General features: G+C 54.0%; 1 protein-coding gene across 4 annotated transcripts in view; it reads right to left on the bottom strand.

The window, feature by feature from the left end:
* Positions 1-602: 602 nt before the first annotated feature.
* Positions 603-19,089, bottom strand: part of TMEM63B (transmembrane protein 63B) — a 28,235-nt gene continuing 9,748 nt past the window's right edge. For all 4 annotated transcript variants that reach the window (XM_030795982.1, XM_030795984.1, XM_030795985.1 and 1 more), the window contains 19 exons: positions 17,877-17,914; positions 16,768-16,910; positions 16,618-16,669; positions 16,020-16,128; positions 15,305-15,375; positions 9,193-9,273; positions 8,632-8,755; positions 7,755-7,888; positions 7,490-7,627; positions 7,196-7,349; positions 6,173-6,279; positions 5,829-5,915; positions 5,510-5,575; positions 4,132-4,294; positions 3,423-3,528; positions 2,279-2,446; positions 1,923-2,038; positions 1,666-1,746; positions 603-1,419 (listed from right to left, as the gene is read on the bottom strand). In XM_030795982.1, the coding sequence (XP_030651842.1) occupies positions 1,228-1,419; positions 1,666-1,746; positions 1,923-2,038; positions 2,279-2,446; positions 3,423-3,528; positions 4,132-4,294; positions 5,510-5,575; positions 5,829-5,915; positions 6,173-6,279; positions 7,196-7,349; positions 7,490-7,627; positions 7,755-7,888; positions 8,632-8,755; positions 9,193-9,273; positions 15,305-15,375; positions 16,020-16,128; positions 16,618-16,669; positions 16,768-16,910; positions 17,877-17,914 (2,130 nt within the window). In that variant the 3' untranslated portion in view covers positions 603-1,227. The remainder of the gene's footprint in view (positions 1,420-1,665; positions 1,747-1,922; positions 2,039-2,278; positions 2,447-3,422; positions 3,529-4,131; positions 4,295-5,509; positions 5,576-5,828; positions 5,916-6,172; positions 6,280-7,195; positions 7,350-7,489; positions 7,628-7,754; positions 7,889-8,631; positions 8,756-9,192; positions 9,274-15,304; positions 15,376-16,019; positions 16,129-16,617; positions 16,670-16,767; positions 16,911-17,876; positions 17,915-19,089) is intronic.

Genomic DNA, 19,089 nt, shown 5'->3' with positions numbered 1-19,089 from the left:
CTGTATTTTTTGTAGAGATGGGGTTTCATCATGTTGGCCAGGCTGGTCTCGAACTCCTGAACTCAGGCGATCCACCCACCTTGGCCTCCCAAAGTACTGGGATTACAGGCATGAGCCACCGCGCCTGGCGAGAAGGTGAATTTGAGCTGGGTCTTGGAGAATGGGTAAGATTTGACTGGAGGGTGGGAGGGAGCTTCTCATTGAGGAGATCAGGCCCTCCTGGGGAAGGGACAGATGGGCTGGCGCCAGGCTTACTTTGAGGTGCTCATAAGGGCCTTCGTCCTGGCCTAGCATGGACCCTGTGGCTTTGCACGACCTTTTCTCCCTGAATCTCTGTCCCATGTGTGTTGCTCAGGGACTCAGGGGAATGATCAGAGTGGGCGGGGCCGGTGTGGTGGCCACCTGGGCACAGGGGCCCTTCCTGCCTCTGAGATATCCCTTAAGTCTCTCCCCAGCCCCACTCTCTGCTCTCTGTGACACAGAAATGAGACTCTGAACAAGTCCCTTGCCCAGCGTCATGCAGGGACCTCAAACAGGCCCTCCAGATAGGAGGGTGGGGACCCAGCCCAGGTGCCCAGGGCAGCACGAGTCAGACACCTGCCTCAGAGCTTTTCTCTGTTTTTATTTTAAAGGAAAAAAAAACAAAAAACAAAAAAAAAAAAACAGTGCAAAAACCCATTTTCCAGTGTCAGCCTTGCCCACCCCCCGCCCCAGGCCACCCCAGCTCTGAGCCTGACTCTTCCTCCCACTCAGCACCCCCTCCCCTCTCATGCATCCCCTAGGGACTGGAGGATCCACTTCCCTGGAGGGCCAGATCCCAGGAGGAACTGTGGGGTGGAAAAAACCGGGGGTGACAGCCCCAGATCCACCTGCCCCCCAGGTCTCCAGCCACCAGCACCAGATGCACCAGGTACTCCTCTTGGCTCTCATTAACCCTTTCCTGGTCATGCTACTAGCTGGGGAGGGGTGGGGGGTACTGATCTGGGGGAACTCCCTCTGCACCCCTCTTTGCCCCGGGGCCGGCTCGGGGCTCTCCTCACTGAGGTTGGGGGGCTCCCTCCCTCCATCGTGGGGGAGAGCGGTGAAATCCCCAGGTTTAAATACCTTAATGAAAGCAGGGGCTGGGAAGGAAGGGGCTTTAGATCTAATAAATTATTAGCGTTTTAGTGTCCGTGGGAGTGGGGGTGGGGTGGGGCAGGATGTGGCCTCCAGGGCCCCTCCCTCCCCTTACTGGTGAATCTCATTCTCTATGAGGCTGTCCTCGCAAGACTGGAAGTCTGTGTCCGTGAGGCCGTCGGGTGGCATCAGCAACTCCTCATCTTGGGATGAGGATGATGGAGGCTCATCCCCTGAGCTCCCAGGAGCCCCATCCCCATCCCCGTCCACCTCTGAGTCCTGCAGCACCTGAGCGATGTATTTCTGAAGGGGGAGAGGAAATGGGGGCAAGGTGAACAGCTGCCCCTCATGGATTGCAGGAACACCAGGGCATGAAGGACAGCAGAGTGGGCAGGGCCCTGGGGGGCGGGGGCAGCCCTCCAGGGAGACCAGCTCTCTCCCCGCCCCCATGGGGTCTGGCACAGGTTCCGCTTCCTGCAGGACTAAGGGAACACTGGACTTTGAGGCTGAGTCTGTCAGAGGCCCCTCCCAACCCTTGAGGGCACTCACCGCAGATTTGGGGACAGCAGCAGCAGTGGGGGGCCGTCCATTGCTTCTGGGGTCCACAGTATCTGTCTCCGTGTGCTCAATCTTGAGGGGCCCAGAATGAGTCAGGAAGTGGGGGCATGTCCTCAGCCCTGATCATGACCCCACGCCTGCTTGGCCCTGTTGGCGCTGCCCTCAGCCCTCGCCAGCCCTGTGGCCCTCTGCATCCCTCCCCTTGAGCTCCTGCCCGCAGCCATCCGCCTGCCACCCTCGCCCCACACCTTGTAGTTGTGGGCACTGAGGTATTTGAAGTGTCCAAAGCAGACGTGGCAGAGACAGATGACGATGGTGATGACCAGGACCACGAATGTGAACATAGACGTGGGAGCTAGGAACCCTGGTGTTGGGGGGCAAAGAATGGGGTTGCTATCTCCTGTGGGCCCCCCCAGGGCTTCCCCACCCCAGCTTCTGATACCCTCTGAATGCAGTCCTCACTCTCCCAGGTGCTACAGACTGGCCCCAGCCTCTCCCAGGCCCCTTGCCTGCCACCCCCAGCCATGCGGCTTCTCCTGTGGCCTGCTCTGGCTGGAATCCACTCTGCTCACCATCCCCCGTTCCCTGGGTAGGAATCCCTCACCCGTGCGCATGGTGGAAAAGAAGAGCAGCCAGAAGAGGCAGAGGATGGGCGCGGCCACCACCTGGTTCACAGCCCCTGAGTGGATCTTCTTGTCCAGCTTGGCCGGCAGGTAGGCGTAGTAGAGATTGTACCTGTCTACCAGGTGCTTCAGCAGCATGTACATGAGCCCTAAGGGAAGCCACATGGGCCCTGACCTTGGAACCAGTGCTGCCGAACCTTTTGTGTGTCTGTCACAGGTTGTTCTGGTCCTGAGAGTGCTGAAGGGTTGGCCCCCTCCTCCTGCCCGGGCCCCAGGACGGGATAGTGCCCCATGCCCCAGCATGATCACGGAACTTCAGCTTCCTCTGCTACAACCCTTCATTCTGCACTGCTCATCGGGAATGCTACTGTTGGAAATTAGTCATTTGGATCAATAAGCATCTTCTTAAAACTCATATCATTTTTCTCTATCCCTGTCCCTAAACAGATAAGTATAAATTAAGGGACAAGTTCTATTTCCCCGGAGGCTGAGGGATAGGGAGTTTCTAATGAGGACAAGGATGTTAGTTTGGGAACTCGGAGCCTTCAATAACCAGGGAGGGTTGGTTAAGGAGTTGGGATGTTACTGGGGAGGAAAGTAGAGGCTACCAGTGGGGGTGATGGTTAAAGAGAAACTTTGCTAAACTTCAAAAAGGAAGAGAGACCTGGCCAAGTCACATAGCTCAGAAACAGCAGACTATCTCCATGAGCGGCAAGGACCCATCCCACCCTGGAATCCAGGTCTTTCCTGAGTTTACAGGGTGGTGTAAAAGTGTGCACATGGATGCCTGTGTGGGAGTGTGTGTGTGAACCTGTCAGCCTGTACGTGATCTGTGTCCAAGCACATCCCGCTGAGGGAAGGCACAGGTGTGGGTGTGTATGGCCATGTTGGGGTGACTTTGCCCTGGGGCCCACATGCCAGCTGGGTCTGGCCTGAGCTGATGGCTCTCCCCCTCCTCCCCGCAGGCCAGGCCCCAGACTGAGCCAGGGACCGGGCGGGAGCCCCGAGGGGCCGGTCTCCCAGCCGGGCTCTGTCCACTCGGGGTGGCCTGCATTCCTAGAGTGGAGACGGTGAGGTCCTGGGTCCCCCCGAGCAGGGCCCAGGTCCCGGCGCGGCGGTGCCTACCGAAGGGCACGATGATGGGGCAGGTGATACTGTAGGTCATGACCACCGTGAAGACGCACATCATCCAGGCGTAGGCTGCGCCAAACTGGAACTCGTAGGCCTGATGCTGGGGGGGAGATGGGCAGGAGGATGGCTCAGGGGGGCAGGAGGATGGCTCAGGGAGGCAGGGACTGACCAGAGGGGCAGGGAAGGAGGGAGGGGGAAGGGAGCCAGGACCTCTGGGGCAGGAAAAGAAGCCATGGGGAACAGGACCTAATGTCTAGGGTAGGGTAGGGCAGAGCAGACGGAGAGAGGGGCTATGGCCGAGAAGAGGGTCAGGGCGGTTGCAGTGATGGGGCATGGAGAGGGGCCTTCAAGGGTCGGGGCCTGGCAGGTAGGGAGCAAGAGTTGGGTAGACTTGGGAACGGGATGCCCAGACCCTCTTATTAAGACAGAGGGACCCTAGCGCTAGGGACCCAGATCTCCCCAACTCCCATCATAGAATGCTACTGTCAGAACTGGGAGGGGCCTTCAGGGTTACCTATGTCCACCCATGGCAGAATACGAAGGCCCCAGATATGGGAAGGGGATGGCCCGGAGCCACGGTGAGTCAACTGTACTCCCCAAGTCTCAGCCCTCCTGTGCCCTTCAACCCTAGCGCGATGGCTGCTGTTTCTGTTGGGCCACCAGGGGGCGCTGTGCGGGCCGCTGCTGCCCCAGGCGGCCGTACCCGCTTCACGTTGCGCCTCTCGGCGGCCGAGCGCGCCAGGCAGAGCCGGATCATGTACATGAGCAGGCCTGGGATGCGCAGCAGGTCCATGGCGTTGCCGATAAAGGCTGAGGCAATGACGTAGTTCACGAAGAAGGCGCCGTTGTCGGGCAGGAACACACACCTGCGGGCACCAGGTGCTCCAGCACTGCACCCTTGGGGTGACCCGGTGGCCGCCCGCCCACTGCCAGAACTACAGCACCCCACACCTCCACCACCAACATGCTTCTTCCATGTGGACACCCCCAGCTTAGCCCCCCAAGCACCTGTGCCCTGTTCCCCCCAGAGACATGCAGAGTGGCAACAGACAGCTCCAAGAACTTGTGCCCCATAAAGACCCATGGAGAGAGTGCTCAAGACCACCTAAGGCTAGAATGTTCAGGGGAGAACTGTCCAGGACCCCCAAAGACAAGCCAGTGAGACCCTCAAAGAACCCAAAGGCTGACAGCCCCAGGAACACCCAGAAGTTTCCCCCACTTAGACCATAACTCGAGTTACCCCCAGAGTGTGACGTGAGCCTCAGATACCTCCACAAACAAGCTTTCAGACCCTCCCCCCGACATCTCTGGGGGAGCCCAGGAACCTTTATCAGTGCCTGAGATGCCCCAAGTGTGACTCAAAGATCACCACAGATGGCCTAGAGCAAAACCCCTAGAGTTTGTGCCCACAGCCATGGTGCATGACCCTCAATATATCCTCACATGATTCCCAGAGAAGATGCCCATACAGAACTCCACAGTCACATCTCTGAATAAAGGCCTGGCATTTTAGAGATGTTCCCAGAACTTGTACCGCTAAACATCCCAGAGTGTGAGTCCTTTAGCTCCCCCCACTCCACAGACAACCCCAGAGTTATAAGGTCAAGAGCCTCCCACACATACCCAAAAATATGGGCTCTAGAGACCTTCAGGGATACCCCTAGTAGCCTCCAAGATACTCCCTAAGTATGACCAAGACCTCCCTAGAGATGGCTCCCCAAACCTCCCACGTGGAACTCCAGAGATGCCCATAGTTAGTCCCAGAATATGGGCACAAGACACCCCCACAGAAACTACCAGAATGTGGACCCCCACGCCCCAAATATACCTTGAGGGTGATCTTAGCATCCAGACAGGTTACCAGAGAGTGAACACCAACACAGACCCCAGGGACTTCTACCATGTATACACACCCAAGACACCTTGTGGGTGCCTTTGGGGTAACCCCGCCAGTTCCTCTCTCTTCTTCCCCCTCCAGGGGTTGGAAGCTTTGTTGCACCCTCCCATGGGGCTGGCAATGTCTCTCAAGCATACCCACCCCTCCTGTCTGGTCTCTTTCCCCAGGGGCCCCAGTCACTCACTCAAACCGAATAGCTGCCTCAGCCAAGAATTTCTTATCAAAGAGCCAGCGGAAGAAGAGGTCCAGGCTGGAGGGAAGCAGAGGAGAGATGGGGTGGGAGCCGGAGTGGTGCAGAACACCAGGGGAGGGGAAGTCTCTCCTCTGTGAGCCACTGGGGAGATTCCCAGACACGGGGTGGGTAGCTCAGGAGGCCTGGGGGTGGCCAGGCTTCCCATCTTGGGCCCCTTGCTTTGTAGGGGAGGTAGGGAGCCTGAATTGCTCTCCTCTCCCTGTCCTGCAGTCCCCCTACCCTGGCTCCTGTCCCATCCTCCTCAACTCACCTGCTCAGTCCCAGCGAGGGTAGGAGCAGCACCATGAAGATGAGGAAAGTGTAGCACTTGTGCATGGTGGTCCTGTTCTCCCCAGAGCTGGAGGGAGGGGAGCAGGGAACGGTACAGGTCAAGTGCGCCCAGGCCCCAGACTTGCTCCCCAACAAGGACAATGTCCAAGGAGTGTCCCCTGGGAAGGGTGGGCCTCCCAAGGTGAGGGTGCTGGGCACTACCCCTTCCCTGCCAGCAGTGGGACTGCCCGGGGCCAGGAGCCTGAAGGGCAAAGTGCTGCCCAGTGAGGACGGGTCATTGAGGGCAGGCCACAGCGAGGTGTGGTGTGAGTGGAGGCACCTTACCGTGTCCAGTGGGCTTCAAAGAAGGCTGAGTAGTAGACGATGGTGGGAAGCAGGGCCGAGAAGCACCACAGCAGCAGGGTGGGGAAGAACTGGGTGATGATGGGGTTCTGCAGCAGGGCACAGGGGGGTGTCAGGCAGGGCAGTCTAGGGGGCCCAGGTGGCTTTGCTTATGTGCCTCCTCCCCAGCTGGGCCCTGGGCCTCACAACTCTCAGGGCTCCCATGTTGGAAGTCCAGAACATCTGGAGGGCTGGGGTGAGGGTGGGGGTGAGGGCCATATGTATAACCCCAGGGTGAATAATACTGATAGTTAGCATTTGCTGAACACCTAGTATGTGCTAAGCACTGTCGATGTACTTTCCATGTCTTAATCCTCACAATAATGCTGTTACCCCATTTGACAGATGAGTAAACTGAGGCAAAAAAAGATTCAATAGCTTCCCTAGCTAGCAAGCCATGAGGTAGGGATTTGAATCCATGCAGTCTGGGTCTTATCTATTATGATATTATCACTCCTAGGATTTGCAAACTGTCCTTCTTCAAACTCTGAGTTTCTACAGAGGTATGCTCTATGCGTGGGAGGAGGGGTGAGGGGAGGCTAGGCAGACATGCATGCCACCCTACTGTCATTGGAGCAGCCCTGCTTTTCCACATTGGGTTTCACACCGATAAAGAGATCAGAATCCAAGTCTAAAAGCCACTGATCTAGTTGAACCTTTCCATTTTTTCAGTTAGAAAGACTGAGGGGTGAGGGAAGGGGACTTCTCTGAGATCAGGACTAAATGCAGGCTCTCTCTCTTCCCTGGGTGTTTCTCCAGGTGTTGCACACTTGAGGGTGGCCTCTCTGAGGGGGAAGGTGGCAGGGAGCCCAAGGGAAGTGCACACAGGGGTTTTTGGGAGCTGGTTGGTGGCACAGGGTTGGAACAAGCAGAATGGGCTGGGCTGGGCAGGTGGAAGAGGGATCAGGGCCCGGTATCTGTGTGTTGTGACCCAGTGTGGAAAGTGACAGGGGCATGGGGCCTCACGTTGAGGTACTCCACAGGCTTGGTGACATTGAACTTGTCCATGGTGGTGATGATGATGGCTGGAGTGGTGAGGAAGAAGAGGAGGATGAAGAGGACGACATTGATGACCAGGCAGCGTAGCCACCAGATGAAGCCTCGGATGGAGAGGTGCTCCCTGGAAAGGTGGGGAACAGTCACTCCAGGAACCAAGGGCAGAATTGGCCCCCAGTGACACCAAGACACTCCCTCTCCCCCGCCAACCTACTGAGCCCATCCCAGGCCCTGGAAAGCCTGCCCTGCCACCTGTTTGCTCACCAGTAGATGTTCTGGGGGTCAGGGGCATAGGACACGGTCCAGTTGGAGATGTGCAGGGACTCGCTGCAGGATGAGGGGCGTGGCTCCCCGCGGCAGGTGCAGCCCTGGCATTTACACACGTTGAAGTCCTTCAGGATGCTACAAAGATGGGCACTGGTTACCACAGGCCCACCTGGAGGCCACACCACTGGCAGAAGGCCATGAGCACAGGGGTCAGGAAGCCCTGGAGGGCTGCTCAGGGCCGAGGGCCGAGTTGAGGACTCACATGGCAGTGATGGTCTCATTGTGGAAGGTGACAAAGGCCATGCCAAGAGGCTTCTCATTCACCTTCTCCTTCTCTCGCTTGTAGTCTTCCTTCAGCTTCTGCTCCAGCTTTGTGTAGTACTCAATGGCCTCCACCTTTGTGGGAGGGTCAAGGACAGGGCCTCTAGTGGGAAAGCCAGGCTAGGGCCTGCAGCATCCAGCCCACACTGACTTGGGGCTTCCTACAAGCCAGGCACTGCTCCTCTAAGCATTTTTTTTGGAGACAGGGTCTCGCTCTGATGCCCAGGCTGGAGTGTAGTGGTGGAATCTCAGCTCACTGGAGCCTCAACCTCCCAGGCTAAAGTGACCCTCCCACCTCAGCCTCCCAAGTGGCTGGGACTACATGTGTGCAGCACCATGCCTGGCTAATTTTTGTATTTTTTGTAGAGATCAGGTTTTGCCATGTTTCCCAGGCTGGTCTCAAACTCCTGGCTCAAGTGATCCACCCGCTTCAGCCTCACAAAGTGCTGGGATTACAGGCATGTGCCACCGCACCCAGCACCTCCAAGCTTTTTTATATGTATTACTCACTTTACCCTCACAATACTCTCATAAGGTGGGTACGTTAACCCCATGAGGAAACTGAGGCACTGAGCGGTAAGCAACTTGCTCAAGTCCCCAGAGTCAGTGGGTACATAACATTGTCCTTCTGGCTGACATTTTCTAATTTGAGGTTTGAAAACCTGGTCACTGTAGGGACATTAGACAAACCCAACAGTGGGAACCGAGGCTTTAAGGATTCCAGGGACAGGTGGGGACTCACTGAGGGCAGGGCCCCAGCCTTGCCTGCCCAGGACCTGTCCAACTTCTCCCGACTCAACAGCCAGCCTGCGTCATACCTGCTCACAGCCTCGCACCACGCAGCAGCAGAGGTGGCCGCAAGGCTGGGGGTTGATCATGGTGGGCGCGTTCTCCTTGCTCTGGAGGTTTGTGAAGTACAGCTTTCCCCGCTCGGCTTTCTTCCTGTGGGACCCAGATGCCTGGTCACCTACATCAGCTTGGGGGTCATCTAGCTCACTCCCCAAGGACAGGGGCTGTCTTGTTCTTGAATTTGTTTAGGATATATGCTTCAGATGTGGCCACATCCCAAGGTCTCCCCACCCATCCCTAGAGGACCAGAAGTTCTTCCTGCAGGCTGTCCTAAATTTCTCATACTGTAGCCAAAGAATGGCATGTCCTCAGATGCAGTGGGGACCATGGGCCCCCCTTCCCCTCACAACAAACTCTAACCTCCAGGCCTTGCTCTTTCCAGAGCTGAATTAACAGGCACTCCAACGAGTTGAATTAAAATCAAATGCCCTAGGAAAAAATCTAGAAGGGGAGCCTGTGTGGTAACCAAGATGTCCTCCACAATGGCAGGGGGCCCTTGGTGTCACCCTCCTCTGCCCCCAGTCCCTTACCTCTCTGCATCGAGGAACATTAGGCGAGCCACGTTGTAACACGGGCGGGCTTCGAGAACTGTGCAGTTGGGGTAGGCTTCCCTGAAACACAGTCCATGTATCATCTTGTGCAGGAACCCCACCCACCTGCCCCTGATTTTCATCCATGACCCCATCACCTTCAAGAAACACATCTCCGGCTGGATGTGGTGGCTCACGTCTGTAATCCCAGCACTTTGGGGGGCCGAGGCGGGAGGATCACCTGCGGTCAGGAGTTCGAAACCAGCCTGGCCAACATGGTGAAACCCTGTCTCTACTAAAAATACAAAAATTAGCTGAGCGTGGTGGCACATGCCTGTAGTCCCAGCTACTCAGGAGGCTGAGGCAGGAGAATTGCTCGAACCTGGGAGGCAGAGGTTGCAGTGAGTTGCAGTGAGCCAAGATCACGCCACTGCACTCCAGACTGGGCGACAGAGCGAGACTCCATCTCAAAAAAAAAAAAAGACAAAAAAACCCACATCTCCAATTCAAGCTGCCTTTTTCTTAGTCTACAAAACTGAGAGTTCCCCAAGAATAAAGCTTTGGAGTTCCTCCTCAAGCTTATCTGAGTGGGGAAGTGGGAGCAGAAGGCCTGAGCACTGTGTGAGTGCAGGCTGGGCTAACGAACCAGGATGTGTAGTGACACACTGCATGCAGCTGGGGAAGCCAGGGCTACGGTCTGATTCCTGTCCAGGGCTGTGATCTTTAGGTTGAAAGAAACTACATCTAGTCATAGGCTATATACTTCCTTAACCCCTTTCCCAGAAGACCTGGTCACAGCCCAACACTTAGCCTTGACCACAGACTGACCTCAACCAACCCATAACCCAGTCTACAAAATGATCTCTAACTTTGGCCCAAGACAGACAAGAGATTGATCCTGACCCCTGACCAGGGTGAGACTGACCTGTAACCCTGGCCAAAGACTGACCCTTAAGCCCACCCTGGCCAAAGATTGACCCCAGACCTGTTACCCAGACCCAAGACTGACCTCCTAACCCTGACCCCAGATTCATCCCTACCTTAAGACTGACCAGAGAGAAACTGGCACTGACTCACTAGTACCTGGTACCGGGCAGGGCTTGAAGAATGCTTGCTGAGTGAAGGAATAGTTCATTTTTTTTGTTTGTTTGTTTCAAATATTTTGAGATGGGGTCTTGTTGTATTGCCCAGGCTGGTCTTAAACTCCTGGGTTCAAGTGATCCTCCTGCCTCAGCTTCCCAACGTGCGGGCATTACACTAGTGAACACCATGGCTGGCGGGAATAGTTTCTTTTTGTTTTGTTTTTGTTTTGTTTTGTTTTTGAGACGGAGTCTCACTCTGTCACCCGGGCTAGAATGCAGTGGTGTGATCTTGGCTCACTGCAACCTTTGCTTCCCGGGTTCAAGTGATTCTCGTGCTTCAGCCTTCCGAGTAGCTGGGATTACAGGTGTGTGCCACCACACCCGGCTAAATTTTTTTCTTTTTTTTTTTTGTATTTTTAGCAGAGATGGGGTTTCAACACGTTGGCCAGGCTGGTCTGGAACTCCTGACCTCAGGTGATTGGCCCACCCTGGCCTCCCAAAGTGCTGGGATTATAGGCATGAGCCACCGTACCCAGCCTAATAGCTTTTTTTTTTTTTTTTTTTTTTTTTTGAGTCTGAGTCTTGCTCTGTCACCCAGGCTGGAGTGCAGTGGTGCAATCTCAGCTCACTGTAACCTCCACCTCTTGGGTTCAGGCGATTCCCCTGTCTCAGCCTCCCCAGTAGCTGGGATTATAGGCATGCACCACCACGCCTGGCTAATTTTTATGTTTTTAGTAGAGATGGGGTTTCACCATCTTGGCCAGGCTGGTCCTGAACTCCTGATCTTGTGATTCACCCGCCTCGGCCCCCCAAAGTGCTGGGATTACAGGTGTGAGCCACCGCGCCTGGCCAGTAGTTTGTTTTTAAATCTGATCACGCGCTGTTCTTTGATCCTAATCCTTAATCTAGACTGAGTCCCCATCTTTTTATATTTTATTAAAATTTTTAGGTTGAACACAGTGGCTCGTGCCTGTAATCCCAACACTTTGAGAGGCTGAGACAGGAGGATTGCTTGAGGCCAGGAGTTCATGACCAGCCTGGGCAACATAGCGAGTGAGACCCCATCTCTAAAAAAAGAAAAAAAAATTTAGCCAGGTGTGGTGGTGAGTGCCTGTAGTCCCAGCTACTCGGGAGTCTGAGGCAGGAGGATCGATTCAGCCTAGGAGGTCAAGGCTGCAGTGAGCTGTGACCACACCCCTGTATTGCAGCACTCCAGCCAGGGAGACAGTGAGACTCTGTCTCAAAAAAAAAATTTTTTTTTTTTAATGTAGGACCACCAAGTATTGAATGCATGAGTTACTGTTCTAAAGTATTAAGATAGTCCTCATAAACCCATGAGAATTTAGAAACTTAAAACTGGGATAGGGTCCTTGAAATGTACTTCCCAGGAGGCTGAAGACCTTTTCTCTGATATTGTTCCTCAAACCATTTTAGGTTTCCCCTTTGGAAGGGTGAGCTCTCATTCTCACTAAACTCATCTCTAATCCTCTAAATCCAACCACACAGGCCCCTTGATTTGCATGCAAGATATTTCCTAATTGTGCTGAGACAGTCTTCCAATCCAGACAGACCGCAGACTCGGACCACAAGCCCTGCCTAATCTTGCCAATGAGCTCAAGGGCTGTCTCTTACTCCTCACCATATACCCAGCCCTGTCCCAACAGCTTGTATATAGTAGGTGTTCAATACACATGTGGTAAATGAGCGGATCGATGAAATGGCTACTCCATAATGCTCATCCCAGTGATCCAAAAAACTCCAATTAGGACTAGAGTCTCCCTTACCCCTGCTTATAGGCTGACCTCTCCTAAACAAAACTATAGACCAACCCCTGAAACACAGCTAGGATCTTCAGCTTCCCAAGGGCGCTGATCAGGTCTGGTTATACACTGTCTCCCAGGCATGAAGCACATAGTAGGTATACAATAAATGTGGGCTGAATGAATAGACAGCTGACTAGTAGGGTTCACTCAGGTCTCTGTTCAAATGCCACCCTGTCAGAGTCCCTCCCTGTCCACCCCATCAGAAATAGCAACCCTTCCCAACCCCTCTTACCCTGCCCGCTTCCCTGCTGTGGTTTTCTTAGCACCTACCCCCTCTTGACACAGTCTCTATTACTAGTTCATCTGTTCCCTGTTCACCACTCCCCACTAAAATGTAAGCAAATGAGGGCAGGTCTTCTGTTGTTTACTGCTATACCCCCAGCTCCTCCCCATGCAGGCACAGAGCAGGTGCTCACTAGATATTTGTATCAAAACAAAAACAAAAACAAAAACAAACACCAGATTTCAATACAAGCTGACAACTGATTCCAACTGTATGGTAATTTTTTTTTTTGTTTTTTTTTTGAGACGGAGTCTCGCTCTGTCACCCAGGCTGGAGTGCAGTGGCGCAATCTCAGCTCACTGCAAGCTCCGCCTCCCAGGTTCACGCCATTCTCCTGCATCAGCCTCTCCGAGTAGCTGGGACTACAGGCGCCCGCCACCACGCCCGGCTAATTTTTTGTATTTTTAGTAGAGACGGGGTTTCACCGTAGTCTCGATCTCCTGACCTCGTGATCCGCCCGCCTCGGCCTCCCAAAGTGCTGGGATTACAAGCGTGAGCCACCGCGCCCGGCCTGATTCCAACTGTATGGTAATATTAAGATGTCACCTAATTCATTGTTACGAGAGATGGTATGAGAAAAAAAAAAAGATGTCACCTAATTCTGAGTACACACTGTCCTTAATCCTGATCCAGAGTGCCCTTTAATGCTGATGACAGCTTGAACCTCAGACAGGACCCCAAATAGTTCTCTCATACTGACAAGAATGATCTAATTTTGACTGCTGTTTTATAGCCTGTATAAGGGCTGGGCTTGTTTCTAATTTATTTGTGCCTGGCACATAGAAGGTTGTCAATAATTGCATATAGTATGAAAGAGTATCCATCTACTAATGCTGATCACACACCAGTCCTTACTCTTCTAACACAGGCTCTGGAATCTGACCCTGACCAGATAGATGTTCACTTTCAATCCTGCCCAAACACTATCTCTGATTGGATCACACACTGGCCTGACAATGAGTGAACTCTGATTCTGGCCAACTGACAGGTCTGGACCTCAGATTAAACCTTGATTCTTTACTTTCTTTCTTTTTTGAGACAGGATCTTGCCCTATTACCCAGGCTGGAGCACGGTGGCGCAATCACAGGTCACTACAGCATGAGCCTCTTGGGCTCAAGCCATCCTCCCACCTCAGTCACCTGAGTAGTTGGGACTATTGGTGCATGCTACCATGTCTGGCTAATTTTTACACTTTTTGTAGAGATAGAGTTTTGACATGTTGTCCAGGCTGGTCTTGAACTCCCGGGCTCAAGCAATCTTCTCAAGGGGATTACAGGCATGAGCCACCACACCTGGCCTAAACCCTGATTCTGATGGTAGACTGAGCCCAAATCTCAACCTCAGTCTGGGCCATGATCCAGACCACCAACGTCCTTTATCATGACCACTGGCCAGCTCCTGATTCTGACCACAGACTGACCTCAGAGCAATCTCTCATCAGACCCCGGACTAGCTCCTAAAGCCGATCGCCATACTGTGAACCCCCTGAGAACTCAATGATTTTTTTTTTCTTTTTTTTTGAGACAGTCTTGCTCTGTCATCCAGCTGAAGTGCAGTGGCACAATCTCGGCTCACTGCAACCTCTGCCTCCTGGGTTCAAGCGATTCTTCTGCCTCAGCCTCCTGAGTAGCTGGGACTACTGGTGCGTGCCACCACGCCCGGCTAATTTTTGTATTTTCAGTAGAGATGGGGTTGCACCATATTGGCCAGGCTGGTCTCAAACTCCTGGCCTCAGTGATCTTTTTTTTTAAAGACATGGGGTCTCACTATGTGGACCAGGCTGGTCTTGAACTCCTGGCCTCAAGTAATCCTCCCATTTTGGCCTCCCAAAGTGTTGGGATTACAGGCGTGAGCCACTGTGCCTGGCCTCTTCTATTTTTTATTTTTTGAAACATTTGAAACAGGGTCTTGCTCTGTCACCCAGGCTGGAGTGCAGTGGTGCAAACACGGCTCACTGCAGCCTCGACCTCCTGGGTTCAAGCGATCCTCCCACCTCAGCCTCCCAAGTAGCTGGGACTACAGGCGCACGCCACCACACCTGGCTAAGTTTGTTTTTTTTGGTAGAGATGGGGTCTTGCTATGTTGCCCAGGCTGGTCTTCAACTCCTGGGCTCAAGTGATCTGCCCATTTTGGCCTCCCAAAGTGCTGGGATTACAGGCATGAGCCACCATGCCTGGCCTCATTCATTTTTTACAGTCCCGAAGCCTACAACAGTAACTTATGACTAACAGCACTTGAGAAAGTTTGCTGAGTGAACAGATGCCTGTGTGAGAAGAGCCCTAATCCTGTGGTATAGAGACTGTCCCTACACACCCCCATGGAGGGGCCCTTCACTCTGATTCCCCACCCTATGAGCTGCGCCCCAAGGTGCATCCTTAGCCATGGGGTGACCAGGTGAGTTCCCTCTTTGCCTCATTACACCACCTCCCTTCTCTCTAGTTTCTGGCCACCGGTCTGCTCTACCCACCCCAAGACATAATTCTAGAGCTGAAAAAGCCTCAGAGAATACACAGTTCAAGTTCTCCTGGACTCCTTGGAATCCACTGGAAACCAAGGAGCTTCTCCCTGTCATGTCTGCACACAAACTCCAGAATGCTGCTTTTAATTTCGAAGAAGCTATATACTCCAGTGGATCCTGGGTCAACAACCTATGACCCAGTCTGAGCCAGGAGGAGGTTTTGGGGGTAGGGGGTTTGAATGACTTACTCTTCAAGTTTTTGTCTTATTTTTCCTGTTCTTAAAGGGGCCTATCACCCGACCCAAGTGCTAAACCACCCTGGAATCGGACATTTCTTCCTGGATCTAATCTCTATCCCACCCACAGCAGAGCTCCAGGTTAGGGTATAAGGATGTTCTTGGAGTTCAAAGGCAGAGAAGGCTCTGCAGCAGGGCTTGAGGGTAGGGGGAAGCGTGGCTTACTCACTCAAAATGCTTCTTGATCTTTTCTGACTCTGCATATTTGGAGATTCCATTGATGAAGAGGGTCCGCTTCACCTGGGTGACAGGGGAGTGGGTTTGCCTTCTGAGGCTTGACCCCAGCAGAGCCAGGGGATGTGAGGGGTGGGGGGCATTAGAGAAGGAGGCTTTGTTTTGAGGGGGTAGAGAAGTAGGTGAGCAGAGGGGAGCAGATGGGGTGGGAGGAGGCCTTAGTTATGGATAAGCCAGGTCCCAGGGAAAGCAGGGGAGTGTTTCTAACCGAAATCAGGCAGTGAGCCTAACAAAAAAGCCACGCCGTCCCATGCTCTTGAGGGGTTATAGAGGCAGAAGGGGGTACTACTTTCAGCTCCTTAGACCCAGAGGACCCAGCACGGTGGCTGGCATGGAGTAGGTGTCCAGTTCTGGCTTGGTGAGTGCATGTAGAAGGGGAAGGAATATTACTATCCTAGTATCAGCCACAGCTATTTCCCCAAGTGCTGGGCACAGCACGGCTGTTTCTGTGTATTCCCTTGTTATCCCATTTTACAGATGAGAAAATCGTGGCTTGGGAGGTTATATAACTTGCAGATGGGAGCTCCTGAGCTGCTGTGCCAGCATTCAAACCTAGCTAACACCTCTTGGGGCTGAGACAAAAGAGGCCTGCAGGGAAGGGAAGGGAAGAGGCTGGGGGCGGGGCAGGACCTGGGCTCTGCTCCACGCACCAGATCGTCCTCCTTGTAGCGCATCTTGGAGGTGTGTCTACGCATGCTGTAGACGGTGAGCAGCAGATACAGGAAGGCGAAGGAGGTGTGCAGCCATAGCAGGTTGTTCCTGGGAGGAGACAGGATACATGGGAGCCAGTGGGGCTAGGACACACTCAGACGAGACACCTCAGCCTGTCAGCGTTAAACCCTTGATACAGGCAGGGCCCTCTACTGCCACCAGCCTTCTGGCACTGACTCCTCACAAGGGACGCTGACATCCCACATCCCCTAGACACCAAGATTCTTCCATTCCAACGAAAATGTCCCTGATAGGTCACCTTTCTATGCCCTACCCGCTGGCTACAGTGTCTCCAACTGTCCCAGCTAGCCCTCCCTGGTTCCTGAGATTTCACCCTCCTCTTCTGTATCCTCTTCATTCTTGGGGGATCCTCAGCAGGCATCTCCCTCTTCTGTCTCCAACCCAAGCCCTCAGGGACCCACAGCCATCCCTGTAGCCTCTGCTCCCATCAACGCGGCTGCCTTTCCTCCCTGTCCCACATCATGGCCCAGACTCTGGTCGTAGACCCTGGCCTGGCTGACCAGCTTTGCATCTTACCCTGATTTCAAGTTGGCAATGGTGGTTCTCCCAAAGCTGTAGGCATTGTTCTCTGCGGGGTGGGAAGAGGGAGAGGATGATGGTGGGGTCAGGGCACATCTCCTCCAGCCCCATCCTCTCTCCACCCTAGCCGTCCTGGCCCTCACTGACCCAACAGGTCCCCTGAGAAGTTGACAGGCAGCACGATGCCTACGGAGAGGACGCCCACGACCACCAGCAGCCCGATGATGTGCCGCTGAAAGGACAGGTAGTGCACGGCATCGCCCCCACATTTGTCCCGGATCTCATCATCCCTGCAGCCGTATGGGGTGGACAGAGGAATTAGGTTAGGACCAGGGCAAGAAGGGGGCTGCAACTTGCCTGCCCTGACCCACCCCCACCCCAAACCCACCCTAGCTCCAGCTGATCTGGCAGTAGTATAGGGCTGAAATGGGACTTCTTGGTCCCCTATTTTCTGTGAGGGGAGAGGGGAGCAAGGGAAAAGAGATGGGGAGGGAGAAAAAGGAGAAATGCATGGAGAAGGGGAGGGAAGAAGGCAGAGGGCTAGAAGGAAAAAATAGGTAAAAGAAAGAAGAGACTGCAGAGACAGGAAGGGGAAGAAGAAAAATGAGGAATGCAGAGAAAAGGGAAGAAAAAAGAGAAATATCTGAGGAGGGAGGAAGAGGAGAGAGGAGGACCAGCAGGAGGAGGGAGTGGTGAAAGAGGCAGAAGTGAAGGAAGGATGGGAAGAGGTGCAGCAGCACCTCATGGGTGTGGCTGAGCCTGGCGTAGTGAAGCGCAGTACCCTTGGGGGAGGCCTGGGGAAGTGGGTGGCGGCAGTGCTGACCTGTCCTGGCTTCCTGCCTTTCTCAGCGCTCACTGCCTGCCTGCTGGACTCTGGCTGGATCTCCTGAGTTCTGCCTGCTGGACACAGGCTCTGCCTGCAGCTGGCTGGTTGCTCCCAGCCTACTGCTGCCCCCACCCACTGGCTGCACAGAGGCTGAGGCAGGGGCTTCACCCCTTCCCTCAAGGTGGGGCGGGCAGGGAGAGAAGGGGTGGGGGGGCAGGCAGGGGGTCACAGAGATTATGGGGTCAAGTGAGTGTTCAGAGGACAGCAGAGGCTCAGGCCCCCAGGGCTTGGCCTTCGAGAGCAGGGAGGAGGGTACTGGGCTGGCGAGGAGTGCTAAGGCCCTGAAAGCTGCTGGCTTCTGAATTTTGTAGGGAGATGCCAGGTTCTGAAGTTTCTCTCTTTCTTTAGAGCTTGAAGATGGTCCACTTACTTTATCCTGAAGATGGCTGTCAGCCAGGAACAGAAACCCTAGGGGAACAGAGGGCTGTCAGCGGGAGTCCCCAGCCCACCAACCCGAACCTCTCTTCTCCCTCAAGTCCCACCCATTCTCATAATTACCTCCAGGCACAGCTTCCACACCCCTCACTAAAAAAAAAAATCCTTATACCCTCAGAACAAGCTTATCCCCAAAAAGGGAGAGAGGGAAGGTCTCAGCCCTCAAAGAAAAAAGACCAACACTAAACACGGTTATCTGTGAATCCTCACGTCCAGATCTACACATTTCTGCAAATACCCTGTGGCTGTGTGGGCCACGGTGGGATGGGTGGGGCTTGGGGTTCTAAGGTTAGCAGGACCTCCAGACCTTTGGCTAATAACAGTTTGCAACATGGCTGCCAAAAGCAGAGAAGAGGGCCTTGCTGCCTAAATTCCAGCTATTTATTCTCTAGTCTACCCTAGTAGGACTAAAGCCCAGGGTCACTGTGACCTGCAAGGTATCTCCCCACCTCCGGCCAGGTGCGGTGGCTCATGCCTGTAATCCCAGCACTTTTGGAGGCCGAGGCGGGCGGATCACCTGAGGTCAGGAGTTCAAGATCAGCCTGGCCAACATGGTGACACCCCGTCTCTACAAAAATTAGCTGGGTGTGGTGATGCATGCCTGTAATCCCAGTTACTTGGGAGGCTGAGGCTGGAGAATTGCTTGAACCCAGGAGGCGGAGGTTGCAGTGAGCCGAGATCACGCCACTGCACTCTAGCCTGGGTGACAAAGCAAGACTCTGTCTCAGGGAAAAATTTAAAAAAAAACAAAAAAAACAAAAAAAAGATACCTCTCCCCTCCACCCTCCAGGCATGTAAAGGAAGAGAATGGGGATATTCTGGGGAGGGCTGGGCAGAGGGCACCCTGCCCCAAACTCCATCCCCAAGAAGGTCCAGACATAACACAGGATGGGGTAGAAAGGTGCCTTTTGGCCATGATTCAGGACTATGCTACCTGTTGCCAACATCACCTGAGTCTGGGGACCATCTGGACACCTCTGGCTAGCAGGTGTGACAACTTTGCCACCTACCAGTATGAGTCCAACTCAGGAAGCTGAAGGCCATCTTCTGCTGGGACTGCTGGAAGAGTTGCCACCCCTAGGACTTGCAGCCCAAGAGGGACTGACCAGGGCCACCCCCTGTCTGAGGATTAGAGTTCTGACTAGGCT

Source organism: Nomascus leucogenys, chromosome 17 (genome assembly GCF_006542625.1).
Source record: "Nomascus leucogenys isolate Asia chromosome 17, Asia_NLE_v1, whole genome shotgun sequence".
Classification (NCBI taxonomy): domain Eukaryota; kingdom Metazoa; phylum Chordata; class Mammalia; order Primates; family Hylobatidae; genus Nomascus; species Nomascus leucogenys.
This window is presented reverse-complemented; position numbering and strand designations above follow the sequence as displayed.